This window comes from Procambarus clarkii, chromosome 10 (assembly GCF_040958095.1).
Source record: "Procambarus clarkii isolate CNS0578487 chromosome 10, FALCON_Pclarkii_2.0, whole genome shotgun sequence".
NCBI lineage: Eukaryota > Metazoa > Arthropoda > Malacostraca > Decapoda > Cambaridae > Procambarus > Procambarus clarkii.
In genome coordinates, this window is record NC_091159.1 from 36,396,687 (window position 1) to 36,413,802 (window position 17,116).

The 17,116-nt window shown below is 38.1% G+C and overlaps 1 protein-coding gene and 1 pseudogene across 5 annotated transcripts in view; both read left to right on the forward strand.

The window, feature by feature from the left end:
- LOC123745526 (slit guidance ligand) overlaps positions 1 to 17,116 on the forward strand; it is a 918,311-nt gene that overhangs the window by 817,501 nt on the left and 83,694 nt on the right. For 4 of the 5 annotated variants that reach the window (XM_069321856.1, XM_045726133.2, XM_069321858.1 and 1 more), the window contains 9 exons: positions 3,748 to 3,905; positions 5,764 to 5,914; positions 9,907 to 10,053; positions 10,469 to 10,540; positions 12,860 to 12,931; positions 14,325 to 14,485; positions 14,739 to 14,877; positions 15,421 to 15,492; positions 16,861 to 16,932. In XM_069321856.1, coding sequence (XP_069177957.1) covers positions 3,748 to 3,905; positions 5,764 to 5,914; positions 9,907 to 10,053; positions 10,469 to 10,540; positions 12,860 to 12,931; positions 14,325 to 14,485; positions 14,739 to 14,877; positions 15,421 to 15,492; positions 16,861 to 16,932 — 1,044 coding nt within the window. The remainder of the gene's footprint in view (positions 1 to 3,747; positions 3,906 to 5,763; positions 5,915 to 9,906; positions 10,054 to 10,468; positions 10,541 to 12,859; positions 12,932 to 14,324; positions 14,486 to 14,738; positions 14,878 to 15,420; positions 15,493 to 16,860; positions 16,933 to 17,116) is intronic. The other variant, XM_069321857.1, reaches the window with a different exon arrangement.
- Positions 8,950 to 9,068, forward strand: LOC123748466 (5S ribosomal RNA; annotated as a pseudogene).

Genomic DNA, 17,116 nt, shown 5'->3' on the forward strand with positions numbered 1-17,116 from the left:
CAGAAAACGGAACAGTACGTCACTTTTGTGAGTCGATTTCATTTCAAATTACGTCCAAATTCGGCCATAGCGCGCATACCAGCGAAAAGTGACGTTCTTTTTAAGAGGACGGGTTGCTCCCAGTGGTGTCTGGAAGGTCCTCAACTCACCACGCCCAGGCTGGATTTGTGATAAAGTGCTCCAAAAGGCTTAGAGCAGCCCACAGGTCCCCAGATCCACTACAACCTAGTTTATTTATTTATTTATTTTATTTATTTATTTATTTAAATATACAAGAAGGTACATTGGGTTAGTGAGAATACATAGCATGGTAATTTACAATCTTGTAAAGCCACTAGTACCCGCAGGGTTTCGGGCAGGTCCTTAATCTAACAGATAATTTTAAGTAGGTAAATTCTAGCGGAATTAATAAAATGATAACATACATTGCAAGAAAGAAAAAATGAGATGAGAGAGATTAGTAGGTATATTAAAGCACATTGATATATTAAAACTCTGATTGATTGCAATGACAGCTTGATTGGTAATTTAAACGAAGATTAATAGGCACCATGCAGCAAATTGAAAGCACATATAAGAAGACAGCAATGATCACAATGGTAAAGTTGTTTGGATTGGGTACATGAAGATTGGGAGATTAGGTAGTACTAGATACAGTGCAATTTTAAAGCAATAAGGTAGAAAACTACGAAGATGAAATTAGGTACTTTTTAGTTTTGTTTTTGAATGATGCAAAAGTTGGACAGCTTTTCAATTCATCAGGGAGTGAGTTTCATAAACTAGGTCCCTTTATTTACATAGTGTTTGCACAGATTAAGTTTGACTCTGGGGATATCAAAGAGATATTTATTTCTGGTGTGGTGATAATGGGTCCTATTACATCTGTCCAGGGAGAGTTTCAGAGCAGGATTTGCATTTAAGAACATGGTTTTGTAAATGTAGTTGACACAAGAGAATGTGTGGAGTGAGATTATGTTTTGCATGTTTAGGAGTTAAATAAGGGAGCTGAGTGCTGTCTGAAAGCAGAATTTGTTATTATTCTGATAGCAGATTTTTGCTGGGTGATGATGGACCTGAGGTGGTTTGCAGTGGTTGAACCCCATGCACAGATACCATAATTAAGATAGGGATAGATTAGTGCATAATATAGAGAGATGAGAGCAGAGTTAGGTACATAATATCTGATTTTTTAGAGTATACCTACTGTTTTAGAGACTTTTCTTAGTTATGTGTTGTATGTGGGTGCTGAAGTTGAGTCTCTTTTCTAGGAATAGACCAAGAAACTTTCCATCATTTTTACTACTAATGTTAACATTGTCCATTTGAAGCTGAATTGCATTTGTTGATTTGCTTCCAAATAAGATGTAGGAGGTCTTTTCTATGTTAAGTGTTAGTTTGTTGGTTGACATTCATAAGTGGACTCTTTTTAGTTCATTATTAACAACATTATTTAGTGTATGTGGGTTGGGATTAGAGTAGATGAGGGTAGATTCATCAGCAAACAATATAGATTTCAGAATGTTAGTGACATTGGGCAGATCATTGATGTATATAAGAAATAGGAGAGGTCCCAAAATGCTGCCCTGTGGCACTCCAACGGTTATTGGTAGAGTGGGAGAGGTTATATCATTGATGGCTACACATTGGAGTCTATCACTGAGATAGGATTGGATATAGTCCAGGGCATGGCCTCGGATTCCATAATAATGGAGTTTACGTAAGAGGTAGTTGTGGTTAACAGTATCAAAGGCCTTTCTCAGGTCTATGAAGTCCAATCGGAAACTCATTTTTGTCAAGGGCTGAGTAAATTATATCAAGGAGACTAATAATTGCATCGTTGGTACTCTTTTGGGAGTGGAAGCCAAACTGACAGGTGCTGAGTATATCGAATTTTACAAGGTAGAAGTAGAGCTGTTTGTAGATAATTTTTTCAAATATTTTTGATAGTATGGGTTGGTTTGATATTGGTCTATAATTGTTTGTCTGACGGATTGCCTCCTTTATGACTGCCGTTACTCTTGCTTTTTTAAGGATATCAGGGCACTATGACACTAGGGATTTGTTGCACAGCAGAGCTATGGTAGGCGCTCTTGTATACAATGGATGGGATTTCACTGATGTTCCCAGCTTTGGTTTTTAGTGAGTGTATGATGGACACAACATCTGTCGGGCTGACTGGTGAAAGGAGAAGATAGTTTGGATAGCTGCCTGAGAGATATGTGTTGATATGTGTCTGGGATTTTACTGTCAAGGTTAGCACCAACCAATGAAAAGAAGCTATTAAATTCATTTACCATTTCTAAATCAGTTGACGGTGTATAGCCATCCTTAGAGAGTGTTATCTGGTTGTGGGAGTGTTGTTTAGTTCCTAGGATATTAGAGATGGTTTTCCATGTGCTTTTCATGTTGCCTTTTGCTTCTTTGAATCTAGTCTCATAATATGAAAGTTTAGCTTTTCGTATGATACTGGTAAGCACTGATGAGTACCCTTTAACTACTTCCTTTGTAACTAAGCCAATCCTAAATTTCTTTTCATATTCATGTTTTTTGTTGATTGATTTGAATATGCCACTTGTGAGCCACGGATTGTTTATTCTTTTGTCAGTTACTTGTTTGGTAAGGAGGGGACAGTGAGTGTTGTAGAGGTTTAGTTTTGGAGAAAAAGAGGTTAGTTAATGAGTTTATATCCTGTGTATTATTGAATTAAGATTCCCAGTTAATATTGTGAAGTGCATTTGAGAGATTGCCTAAAGCTGATTCACTGTGTAGCCTGAATGAGAGTTTCTTGCTTTCTGGTGGCGTTATATCCATGTTTGCTGTGAGGAAGGTAGGATAGTGGTCAGTTATTCTGTCATAGATTATACCAGATGTAAGGGGAGCTGTTATATTAGTCCATAAGTGATCCAAGGTAGTAGCAGATGTTTGAGTGACTCGGGTGGGCTTGGATTAGCATACAGGAGTGCATGCTGTTACGGAAATAGTCAACTAAAGGGTTATTTTGTAGACCCAGGTCAATATTGAAATCACCTCCTAGAATGATGTGATTTTTGTTGAGATTGTTATTTATGATAAGATTTCTTACGTTATCTAAGAATGAAGCTATGTTGGTATTGGGAAATCTATAGATGGCACCGATAGTCAAGGAGGATTTAAGGGATTTACTGGAGAACTTGGCAAAGGTATATTCACAATAGTCATCTCTATCACTAATGACACTATTGCAGATGAAGGTATCTTTGTAATATATTGCTGTGCCACCTCCTTTTTTATTAGGCCTGCAGTTGTGAATGGCTTTATAACCAGCTAAGTTGTAGAGTTGGGTATAGTCTTAGCCAGGTTTCTGTTAAAATAATGAATGATATTTTAGTACCTAGTGCTATGAGTAGTGCATTTATATCATCAAAATGTTTACCAAGTGATCTAACATTTTGGTTGTAAACTGATAAACAGGTGCTATTTAGGAGTTTTTTTGTTTTTTTTTTTGCAAGATTTGCTGTGTAATATCTTCAATAATGATGATCAATGTGCTGATTGGTGTGGATATGAGACAGAAGATTTCGATCAGGATCAATATCAGTATGCATGTAGATGCAATGGGGTCACGATACAATAAGACAAGCAATTACAGGAACAGTTAAATACTAAATCTGTTGTAAATAGAAAGTAGTTATGGCAAAACACAACAATAAATGTAGTTGGTCCGGCAACGTGTATTTCATTCAGTGAGCAAGATATTTATCATTACAGGCACTTGGGGGCCAACCCTTTTGTGTGTGACTGCAATTTAGCATGGCTGGGGGCCTACCTGGCAGACAACCCCATAGAGACTTCAGGAGCTCGCTGTCACGAACCCAATAAGCTCTCCAAGAAGCCCTTTGGTAGACTCAGGCCGGAGAGCTTCAGATGTAAGTAACTATGATATATTTCTTAATAAATTAATAGATTATAATTCATTTGACAACTGAAACACATTTCCCAAAATGTGAAACACAATGAGTGTTGTATGGTAAATATTAATTCATACCAAGAATTTAAAGGATCTCCTTAATTATCAATTATCTAGTCATATTTATTGTATAACATATGATTACTAGTTAGGCATTATCGGTACTGACACCTTGTTGGGTCTAATGAATTACTATTTTATTATGGGATATCTAGAAAACAGTTTCCTATTGGCTTAAAATTTCCATCTCTTCTTTAATAGTCTACACTGAAAACAAACACACACACACACACATAAATGTCATGTTATGGAATGTGGAATAGGAGAACATAGACCCCACACAACCTATATATTATGTGAGAAATCTTTAAAGAATTCTGATAAAGAAAGAGATCTAGGGGTGGTTCTAGATAGAAAACTATCACCCGAGGACCACATAAAGAATATTGTGCAAGGAGCCTATGCTATGCTTTCTAACTTCAGAATTGCTTTTAAATACATGGATGGCGATATACTAAAGAAATTGTTCATGACTTTTGTTAGGCCAAAGCTAGAATATGCAGCTGTTGTGTGGTGCCCATATCTTAAGAAGCACATCAACAAACTGGAAAAGGTGCAAAGACATGCTACTAAGTGGCTCCCAGAACTGAAGGGCAAGAGCTACGAGGAGAGGTTAGAAGCATTAAATATGCCAAAACTAGAAGACAGAAGAAAAAGAGGTGATATGATCACTACGTACAAAATAGTAACATTAATTGATGAAATCGACAGGGAGGATTTCCTGAGACCTGGAACTTCAAGAACAAGAGGTCATAGATTTAAACTAGCTTAACACAGATGCCGAAGAAATATAAGAAAATTCATCTTCGCAAATAGAGTGGTAGACGGTTGGAACAAGTTAAGTGAGAAGGTGGTGTCAGTAGACCGTCAGTAGTTTCAAAGCGTTATATGACAGAGTGCTGGGAAGACGGGACACCACGAGCGTAGCTCTCATCCTGTAACTACTCTTAGGTAATTACACTTAGGTAATTACACACACACACACACACACACACACACACACACACACACACACACACACACACACACACACACACACACACACACACACACACACATTAAATATGCATTAAATATGCCAAAACTGGAAGACAGAAGAAAAAGAGGTGATATGACCACTACATACAAAATAGTAACAGGAATTGATAAAATCGATAGGGAAGATTTACTTTAAGAACAAGAGGTCATAGATATAAACTAGCTAAACACAGATGCCGAAGAAATATAAGAAAATTCACTTTCGCAAACAGAGTGGTAGACGGTTGGAACAAGTTAGGTGAGAAGGTGGTAGAGGCCAAGACCATCAGTAGTTTCAAAGCGTTATATGACAAAGAGTGCTGGGAAGACGGGACACCACGAGCGTAGCTCTCATCCTGTAACTACACTTAGGTAATTACACACACACACACACATATTTTATTTATATATATATATATATATATATGATTATATATAAAACTATAGGAATTTGAAAGAAGAAAACATTTGGAATTTAATAATTTCGACACATACATCAGAGGCATTTACAAACATGGTATCATAGGTTGCGTAAAAAAAATAGACATAATTTGGTTGTAAAGCACAAAGTGATGATAAGGATCTAGAGAGACACCAGAATGAGAGTAGCCCCGTGTTGGAGACTTGTCCATTATAAGCCCTCGACATGCAAAAATTACAGTATCTTCAAAGTTTATTCTCAATTGTGTGTTTCTATCTCTACATGACATTGTCATTCTTCCCCTATCTTGCTAATAAAGGTACAGAAGAATTGCGGGCGAAGTATAATGGTCGTTGTGATGAAGTTGACATCTGCCCTACTCAGTGCCGGTGTGAAGGAACCCGAGTGGACTGTTCAGGCCGTGACCTGACCGCTGTGCCCGACGACCTGCCTGCTCTCACTACTACTTTGTAAGTCGGAAACACCTCATTAATGAGTTCAGTCACGTATTCATTTAGCTATATGATTTGTTATATTTTAGTACTGTATTATGCTTTAGTACTGTATTAGGGAGGCCTGGTCAAGGACCGGGCCGAGGGGACGTTGAGTCCCAAAATCAAGGCTAGGTAAGGTACACCCCAACCCTTCATGCCATACCGCCAAGAGACCAGGCTTACTGGCTCAGGCATGTGAGCATATCAATGAACAGCCAAACGAAATAATATCAGATGAACAGATGATCTAACATAGATCTAACTATGTTCATCTCAACATAATATGAACACAGATCTAACAAAAGGAATTGATTGAAACTCCAACCAAAACAGTATAGTATGGAAAAATTAAGAGAAACAAACAAAACTCAAATTCTGAACCTGTCGATATTATGCCCGGGGTTCATGTAAGTGTTAGCTATCACTAAATAATAACAGAACCGGAAGACATGTTCACCTGAAGTAATGGATAAATATTCTAACATTTTTCACACAAAAATGTTTAGCACTTTAACAGCACTAATGGGAGAAATTATATGCCAAAAGACTGCACCCCAGTCCGTCCTCCAAACAAGGACCCAAAAGTGATTCCATGCACCCACCAAACCCCCTATTTATGAATGAAAAAAGTTTACACACGACTCGCAACTGATTTCGTTCGAACACTTCCGGAACAACTGCTTCACTGACAAATTTTGTTCGAACCACAATGCTGTAAATACTTCACCCACATACTACAAATCAGCCCATCCTCCTTATAAACACTCAAAAGTGATTCCATGCACCCGCCAAACACCCTGTTTATGAATGAAAAACGGTTTACACCGACTCACAACTGATTTTGTTCTACCACTCCCGGAACAAGTGCTTCACTGCTGAATTTTGTTCGAACCACAACGCTGTAAATGCTTCACCCACGTACTACAAATACAAATAATCGCCAACAGAACCTAAACATCTAACCTAACCTATGCCTATATATGCACAATATGCTAATATATTATAATATTAATTTATATTTGAGAAAATTCCTGTTTTGAATGAACAGCATGTAAAAATTTATGAATTCGTCTGTGGGGTCGACCGCTGGATGTAATAGACTTGAGTCGAGGATGGGTTGAATGTATGTATAACCTGGCTTCCTGTCCCCCAACACAGTGAATTAAATTATTAACAGAACTGAGGATATGATTTACCCTCGGTCGCAGGCACCCCTCGGTCAACGACATACCCTCGGTCAGACAACCAAGCTTCCACCACCAGAAGACACCTACAAAAAGCAGAAGACTCAATCATGACCGAAAATGACAAAGAAAGCTTCCTTGAAAGAGGAATCCTCAACTTAAGTTTCCAGTGACCTGAAGTGCCATTTGGTAGTACGCTTGGATACTAACGCATGGTTTGTTGACTTTGGCAAACTACCACTAACCCATTATTTATTTATATATATACAAAAAGGTACACTGGGTTTGTGAGAATACATAGCATGGTATTTACAATCTTGAAAAACCACTAGTATGCGCAGCGTTTCGGCCAGGTCCTTAATCTAACAGATAATTTTAAGGAGGTAAATTATAGCAGAATTAATAAAATGATAAGATACATTACAAGAAAAAATGAGATGAGAGAGATTAGTAGGTATATTAAAGCACATTGGTATATTACAGCCCTGATTGCATTGACAGCTTGATTGGTAATTTAAACAAAGGTTAATAGGCACCATACAGCAAATTGATAGCACATATGAGAAGACAGCAATGATCACAATGGTAAAGTTGTTTGGATTGGGTACATAAAGATCGGGAGATTGGGTTATCTTGAGGTTATCTTGAGATGATTTCGGGGCTTTAGTGTCCCTGCGGCCTGGTCCTCGATCAGGCCTCCACCCCCAGGAAGCAGCCCGTGACAGCTGACTAACACCCAGGTACCTAGTTTACTGTTAGGTAACAGGGGCATAGGGTGAAAGAAACTCTGCCCATTGTTTCTCGCTGGCGCCCGGGATTGAACCCGGGACCACAGGATCACAAGTCCAGTGTGCTATCTGCTCGGCCGACCGGCTCTACCGGGTAGCACTAGATACAGTGCAGTTTTAAAGCAACATGGTAGAAAACTATGAAGATGAAATTAGGTACTTTTTAGTTTTGTTTTGAATGATGCAAAAGTTGGACAGCTTTTCAATTCATTAGGGAGTGAGTTCCATAGACTAGGTCCCTTTATTTGCATAGTGTGTTTACACAGATTAAGTTTGACTCTGAGGATATCAAAGAGATATTTATTTCTGGTATGGTGATAATGGGTCCTATTACATCTATCCAGGGAGAGTTTCAGAGCAGGATTTGCATTTAAGAACATGGTTTTGTGAATGTAGTTGACACAAGAGAATGTGTGGAGTGAGATTATGTTATTCTGATAGCAAATTTTTGCTGGGGGATGATGGACTGGAGGTGGTTTGCAGTGGTTGAGCAGTGGTACAGCAAATTGATCAACCAATCAAGGTTGAGCTTGAGGTACTTGAGCAGTGGTTGAACCCCATGCACAGATACCATAATAAAGATAGGGATAGATTAGTGCATAATATAGAGAGATGAGAGCAGAGTTAGGTACATAATATCTGATTTTGGAGAGTATACCAACTGTTTTAGAGACTTTCTTAGTTTTGTGTTATATGTGGGTGCTATTATTACAATCTGTTCTTTCTCATTTCATCAGGGTATCTAGTGAGTTTTGCTTCGCCCTGTACTTTTCTAGACGCTTTTACGCAGTAACGGGTCATTCTTGGGTTCCGATTCTCCCATCTCGTCTGTAAAGGCCAGGATTCAACAAGCATTTACATTTATTAAACAGTTTATGAGCTCTGACACACTAGACGGCTGTTTATAATAACAACAACATTTGACTGAGAAGCTTTGATGCTGGTAAACTGTTTAATAAATGTAAAGAAAGCCGCCAAAGATTGAAAGCAAATTTCAGTTTCATGAGTAGATTGCGTCACCGCTTGATGAATCCAGGTCGCCAATGGCCATACCACGTTGAGAACACCGCTTCACGTACGATCAGCGAAGTTAGGCAATGTTTAATATGGTTAGAACTTGGATGGGTGACCACCTGGGAGAGACAAATGCTGTTGGCATTAAATTTTTCAACCCGTCCTCGACTCAAGTCCATTACAACCAGCGGTCAACCCCAAAGACGCATTCCTAAATTTTTACATTCTGTTCATTCAAAACTGGAATTTTCTCAAATATAAATTAATATTATAATATATTAACATAATGTGCATATATAGACATAGGTTAGGTTAGGTGTTAAGGGTCTGTTGCCGATTATTTGTATTTGTAGTACGTGGATGAAGTATTTATAGGTTGTGGTTCGAAGAAAATTCATCAGTAAAGCACTTGTTCTGGAAGTGTTCGAACGAAATCAGCCGAGAGTCATGTGTAAACCGGTTTTCATTCATAAACTGGGGGGTTTGGCGAGTGAATGGAATCACTTTTGGGTCTTTGTTTGGAGGACGGGCTGAAATTTGTAAAAACAGTCTCCGTGTTGCAGTGGTAAGACACTTGCCTGGCGCTTCGGCCTGGGTTTGTATCCTGGCCGGGGATGATTTACTGGGCGCCAATCCTTAACTGTAGCCTGTGTTCACCCAGCACTCCAGCAGTGAATGGGTACCTGGTTGTTAAATGATTTGGCGGGTCATATTCCAGGGAAAATTATGTTTCAGGACCTGCCTGAACTGCTATGCCGGCTTGTGGCTTTACAATATTTAAGAACTCTTGTATATATAAATAAAAAAAAAATCCAGGAATTCTGGCCCTTGTGTTCAGTAGGCCTATACAAGTTCAGAGACCTGACAGTGTTTTGTACATCAGAACCAAAGCATCGGGAAGCTACTTAAGGATAAACCCAGAGAGCAATTACCGGTAGGTGTTAATATTAAGTATGATTTCATAAGTTCTCTCTTCCCACAGAGACCTCAGCTACAACCAGCTGTTTTCTTTGGATGGGTCTTCAGGCATTCGGCGCCTGAAGGACTTAAACCGCTTGGACCTTTCTCATAATCGTCTTACAAGCTTAGGTCCTGAGTTCTTCAGAGGTGCAAGGGCACTCACCCATCTGTGAGTACTACAGTTTGTAGTTAAGATCTTGGCTTTGTTTACTCATGAAGAAATTGCAGCTGCTTATTTAGAGTGGTGCTTATGCAGAGGAGTGAAGCTGATGCTGGTAACACAGTAATACTATCACTCCATTTATAATACTGTATTTTTGACATATTTTTGCTTTTTAGTTTTAGTTGGGTAAATAGATGGGTTAGATTTGAGGCATAGTACATTTTACACCATCCAACATTAATGATACAGTACTGGTACAGCAGTGAATCTTGGTGAACAAAACATTTCTATACATAGTAGAACAGTTTATATTTGCCAGTGATACATTGTTCTGTCCCTTAGTCTTTTATAAATAAAGGTCAATGACCCCAAGATCTAGTAATAGTAATTAAAGCTCTAAGTTCAAAGTCTCTTGTTACAGCAATGTGTCGCACAACAAACTGGTACAGATGCCTGAGAGTGTAGTGCGAAGGCTCAGGGTCCTGACCCAGCTGTAAGTCGCGGGCCTGGAAGGCGACTCATATAGCTTTTTCTTTACGTAGTGCTTGCCATTCTTTTATATACTGTATGTTCTTAGGAGAACATGGTGCTTTTTTTCAGAACATTCAGTAAATGGAAATGTAATTTTTTGGGAAACTATTACTAACTGACTTGAGCCTGTGCCTTTTTATATATATATATATACAGTATATATATATACAGTATATATATATAAATATAAATATATATATATATATATATATATATATATATATATATATATATATATATATATATATATATATATATATTTTGTATATTGAATAATATCAGGCACCACTTTTAAGAATAGGACAGACCAAGAAATGGAGGATGATGCAAGGAAATATTTAATTTATATAAGGAATAAAATAATGTTATTGTCTTAGGTTTGTAATGAATATCCTTCAGTTACTTAAGTGTGCTACCACTCCTGAATTTAGAAACTTTTAGAATATAATGTATTTTGTTAAAATTTAAAAATCAGGATTTTGTATGTGTTATAAATAATAGTGTGTGTGTCCACTGGAGAACCCAGGGTCGTAACAGTATGCAACACTGTACAGTATTTAAAAACTATTGATCATGACATTCCACTGCTCTCTAAAGCAAGCTGGTCATATGGATACTATCATGCAGTCAACAACAGTGCAACCTGGATCATAATGGTGGGAGAGAAACGTTAGAGAAAAATAAGTTTCTTTTCAGATGACCTAAAAAGACTTGTTCAAATAAGCTCAAATCCTTTCTAACTTTGCCTCAAAGGAAACACCAAGCAGCGCTGTTGCTTAATCAGTGCTTGATGTTGCTCAACACCGGGTGGCAGCACCTACATGTTAACAGGGGTTCCTTGGTTCAGCCTAGATGACATTCTCCCTGGCATTAATCACCTGTTAAACACAGAGGAGGCATGGGTTGATTGGAGGGAATGAGAGAATCTTGCTAATGATTGGAGATAGCTATTGGGTTGGCCCACGAGCGATTATCAAGGGCGCTGTAAGTAGTGCATGGAGAGGTTTTAAAGTTATTTGATTAAGCTATCTATAGGTCATTCTTGGTTAGATTGAGTCTTCTTCAATGTCTCTTGCATCATTATGATCCATCATACCCATTTGAAAAGGTCACCATTGCACTGGTATAGAATGTCCGCTTGCCCTGACTGTGCAATGATCCTGTCCTTGGTCCTGTGCAATAATCCTATCCATGGGGCCAACAGTATCTTGCCAAAGGAAGCAACTGAAGAATATTTGTAGCAAATAATAGTTCTACAAAAATATTTTTTAATGTTTTAATTTTATACAAATAGCCTTGGAGGGACAGTACTAGGAAGCAATGACTAAGTGGAACAGTACCTCCATGTCTGGTCTGTCTACTCTTAATAAATAACTAAATGTACTAGGGCTAGCTGTGGTGGAGCAGAGCTGCTTTGTGCTTACCTACACATGCCTACTGTTAAGCTCAATTACTTGCCTCTTAAAAATGAGTAAACCAAATATATTGGTAATTTTTTATGAAATAATGAAACAAGAGCTGACTTGAAATTAAACAGTATTAATGCTAAATGTTTTTAAATTATAAACTGCTGTACTGTATTTTACTTGTCTCTACCAATAAAAAGAAGCCTGCGGAGCAAAAAAAAAAAATGTTATATATACATATATATACATATATATGTGTATATATATGTATATATATAAGTTTACTATAACTGATGTTTAGTAGCACAGTGCAGTACTCTTCGAGTCAAAAGTTTTTTTCCATTAGTGATATTTTATCATAGAAAAAATGCTCCGAAATTTAATATAGCAATTTATTGAAATACAGTAATTAGGATTTGTATTTGAAATTTATTATGTGATGCAGCTCTCCTCTTTAAAACTGCACGTACGTACTTCAGCTCGAGATTTCTGCAGGCCACTAATTTTGCTGTACACTGGGTCCAACACCTCAACAACACTGTGATGTTTAGTTGGGATTAGTCAGTAAAGCTGCCCTAAAAGCTTTATGCTAACTAGTATATGAATGTGCTTTATCTAACAACTAAATGATAACATATAAATCTGCTATGTTCTATTTTGTAATTCCCATGTTTTTGTTTATGCTATATCTATAATGATATATTAAAAATATATTATCTGATACTAATGTACATTTTAAGATCAGCCACTTGGTGTTTTGGCTTGGAATATGCCAGTTCATTTTATATTTAAAATGTTATATAACAGCCCTTACAACAGCATTGTTTTATGCATTGTTTAGCTAATGGAAACACTGCATATTAACTGTTTTTCAGTGACCTAGCAGGGAACCACATATCCTGCCTCTCCAGGAAGATCATGGAACATCTACCTGCACTTACAAATTTGTAAGTTGACTAGTGCTTTGAGAAACACAAAGAGTACTTAGTTAAAGATGTAAGTGGGTGCCTATTTCTCACACATAAAGTACTTGAACTGCACTCACACAGAGTACCTCCTAATATCTACAGTACTCCATTTTCTCCATTGCATTTTTTTCCAGTACAGGTATGCTGTACAGTACTCTATATTGTTTCAGTCTTTGTTCTTTTCATCTGTTATTTTTTCTTGATGTTTATTCCATTAATTTTTTGCACTTTGCTGAGGATAGTTCTCATTCTTTCTGTGCTTGCTGTGGCAATTCTCATTCTCTCTGTGCTTGCTGAGGTAGTTCTCATTCTTTGTACTGTACTTGCTGTGGGCAATCCTCATTCTTTCCACAATATTTTCCAGTGCAGCAAGTGGAAAGTGCTTCCCTTTTAGTCATCCAAACCAGCATGTGGAATTTTAGTGATGATGTTTCAGGTGATCCTTTGAGACTCTTCAGAATGCTTTCAGTTGCTTAAAATGAATATAGAGGATTCTACATGTGTCTGACTCCTAAAGAATGTGGAATTCACTGATGGATCAAAATATCAGAAATAGACATCAAATAGTGTAGAAAGTCAGTGAATATACTGTGTGTAAATTTGGATGCTTAAATTAAAATGTGCAATATAGACAGATACATTAGGATGTGTAATATAGCTGGGTACATCAGAATGTGCATTATGGATGGTTATACAAGGATGTGCAATACCTATTTGCAAAAAAAAAAAAATATTGGATGCTATTGTACCACAGGTTTATGTACAAATTAGAATCCTTTTCCAGTTTCTCCCATATTATAGAAATTACATGTCTAAGAATAAGAGGATCAAGGTGTTAATTGGGAATAAGTATCTGAAATGCTTATTCTCTGCTTGGATTTAATCAATTAAATCCAATGCATAAAATGATGCATAAAATGATGCACAAAATGATGCACAGAATTAGCATCTTTAAACATATTAAAGAAGCTGGTACCCTCGCATAATTACTTTGAGTGACCAAAGAAATTTGAAGTGGGATCTAAAACTAAGCATGAAAATTGCTGTATGGCCATCTAATTTAAATGTTGGAGAACCTGTACATTTTATCTGTTGGGTTAAATAGTATTATACGAAAAGTGTTACTCGCCGCAAAAGTGTGTGTTCAGTAAGTTGTATAGGCCATGCATGGAAAACTAGAGTTGCTAACCAGCCTAAACACCCCCCTGTTTAGGTGAAGAAAGTTCAACAAATTTGAACAGGTAAATGTAGAAATGGCATTTTAAGTACATACCAGGACGGCAATGGAAAGAAGACACTTCACAAAAATTTAATGTTGAATGTATTGAAATCCCCTTAACTAATGCCTTATCTTTTATATTCTTCTCAATAGGGATATGTCATCTAATCCTTTAAACTGTGACTGTCGAGCTTCATGGTTGGCTGAATGGTCACTCCAGCGAGAAGAATCAATCCCTCCAACCTGCCACCTTCCAGCTGTACTCAGAGACACTCCCATCACAAAAGTTCAGATGCATTTACTAACTTGCTCTGGTTAGTAATTGTACGAGATTGCAAGATTCATTTGTATTCCTCATTTTTTCTAAAACGTTTAATGTTTTTTTCCAATATAGACTGCTGTACTCACATTGTTTTCACATTCTTGTGTTAGTGCAAACATCATTCCTGCTTAGGATGTCAAAATGATAAGACTGTACTTTAGGACTATACCCATTTAGTATATTAACAGTATTTTCATATTTGTAGCAGAATTGAATTTCTAATGTACTCCAACTTGGTCCTGTAGGTGAAAACAGCAATGAAGCAGACTGCAATGGATCTGTGTATTGTCCACCAGAGTGTCAGTGCCGGGGCAAAGTTGTCCGCTGTTCTAGAGCCCACCTCACTCAAATACCCAGAGGCATCCCACCTGATACAACAGAGCTGTAAGTCATCAAGATTTGTTTTTGAAACTTTCTCTCAAATTTTGCTTTTGTAACCAGGACACATTTTGCAATTTACCCATTTCCAAATATGCCAGTTATTTGGCATATTTGGAATGATGCAAATCATTCCAAATTTGCAAATCATTCCAAATCTGCAAATTTGGCAGATGCAAATCTGCCCAGTAAGTGGGCAGATTTGCATCTATTCGTTCACGTGAAGTCAGAAAAAAAATTGAATCAAAATTGACATGTATTTATACTAAAAGTTTTTAAAAATGACCACAAAAGATTTAAAGCGAGTAGGTTTTTGAGATACTGTAGATGGTAATACTTTCACGATAACCACTTTCACGAGCAGAGTACCAATACATCATTTGTAAATTAAACAAGGTAATCATGTCATGATAGTATCAGCTGTACCTTTGCACTCAAAGTATTGTAAAAAAAAGAAAATAAATTTCTTAAGCATATAAATTTTAGTCACTTTTTTTTCTCCTTACAGGACCTTAAATTTATTGTTCTAACACTTATTTATTCTTACAGGTACTTGGACGTCAATGAGATAAAAGCAATAGATCCTGAACGTTTAAAGCACCTCAAGTCTTTAAAAAGACTGTAAGTATTGGTTTATTGATGTATTGTAATTACAGTAGTGTTGTTGCAAGAGTAGTTAAGGTTGAAAACCTCAACCACTATTAGGGATTGTCATCATCTTATGTCAGCATTCGGAGGTTTCCTAGAATAGACGAATAGAATGTTGATTTTAAGTACAGTATCATGGAGAAAATGAGAGGAAATATTTTTTTCAAGTGATAGTTTTGTTCCATAGGTTGGTGTTGTCCCTAAATAATAATTAATAATAATAATAACAACAACACTTAATTGTTCATTACATTGTTGAATAAACCCAGCAGTGTGAGTTGAACAACAGTGATAGTGGCACAGCAGTGATGTGTTTCACAGCAAGAATGTGTGACGTAGCAGTACGAGTGACACAACAGTGATGGGTGGCACAGCAGTGATGTGTGGCACAGCAGTGATGTATGTGTGGCACAGCAGTGTGAGTGGCCCAGCAGTGATGTGTGGCACAGCAGTGATGTATGCCACAGCAGTGATGTGGGGCACAGCAGTGCGAGTGGCACAGCAGTGGTGTGTGGGGCACAGCAGTGCGAGTGGCTCAGCAGGGTGTGTGGGGCACAGCAGTGATGTGTGGGGCACAGCAGTGGTGTGTGGAGCACAGCAGTGGGCACAGCAGTGGTGTGTGGGGCACAGCAGTGCGAGTGGCACAGCAGTGCGAGTGGCACAGCAGTGGTGTGTGGGCCACAGCAGTGCGAGTGGCACAGCAGCAGTGTGTGGGGCACAGCAGTGCGAGTGGCTCAGCTGGGTTTGTGAGGCACAGCAGTGGGAGTGGCACAGCAGTGGTGTGTGGGGCACAGCAGTAGTGTGGGGGGCACAGCAATGTTAGTGGCACAGCAGTGGTGTGTGGGGCACAGCAGTGCGAGTGGCTCAGCAGGGTGTGTGTGGCATATCAGCGGGAGTGGCACAGCAGTGGTGTGTGGGGCACAGCAGTGGTGTGTGGGGCACACCAGTGGTGTATGGGGCACAGCAGTGGTGTGTGGGGCACAGCAGTGCGAGTGGCACAGCAGTGGTGTGTGGGGCACAGCAGTGGTGTGTGGGACACAGCAGTGGTGTGTGGGACACAGCAGTGGTGTGTGGGGCACAGCAGTGGTGTATGGGGCACAGAAGTGCGAGTGGCACATCAGTGTGTTTATGTCCAAAGAAAATATATATAATTAGGTTTAAGAGCTGTATGCTCTTCTGAAGAACATGAGAACTTTTTTTTTGTCATTCCACTGATTATTGGATGATGCATTCACATCTTGATGTAATGAGAATTGTAATCATTTATAGAATTGGGAGACATTTTGGATTATTAGTTTCTTACTGTATTAATATTTACTTCATTTTGTGCTTTGTTGGCAGTGACCTGAGCAACAACCAGATCACCATTCTCTCCAACAAGACATTCTCAGAACTCATCCAGCTGTCGACTTTGTGAGTGTTTCTTGTATCTAATACTTTGTTTCTTAGTAACAATAATTGTTTATTTTAGCATGGTTTATATTTCTGTAATAAACACAACTTTATTTTAACTGGAGTGATTATTCTCCAATGTTGCCCTTACACCTGTATGACCAGACAGGGATATTTGTAAGGTCCCAGGTGTTCCTGTACAGAA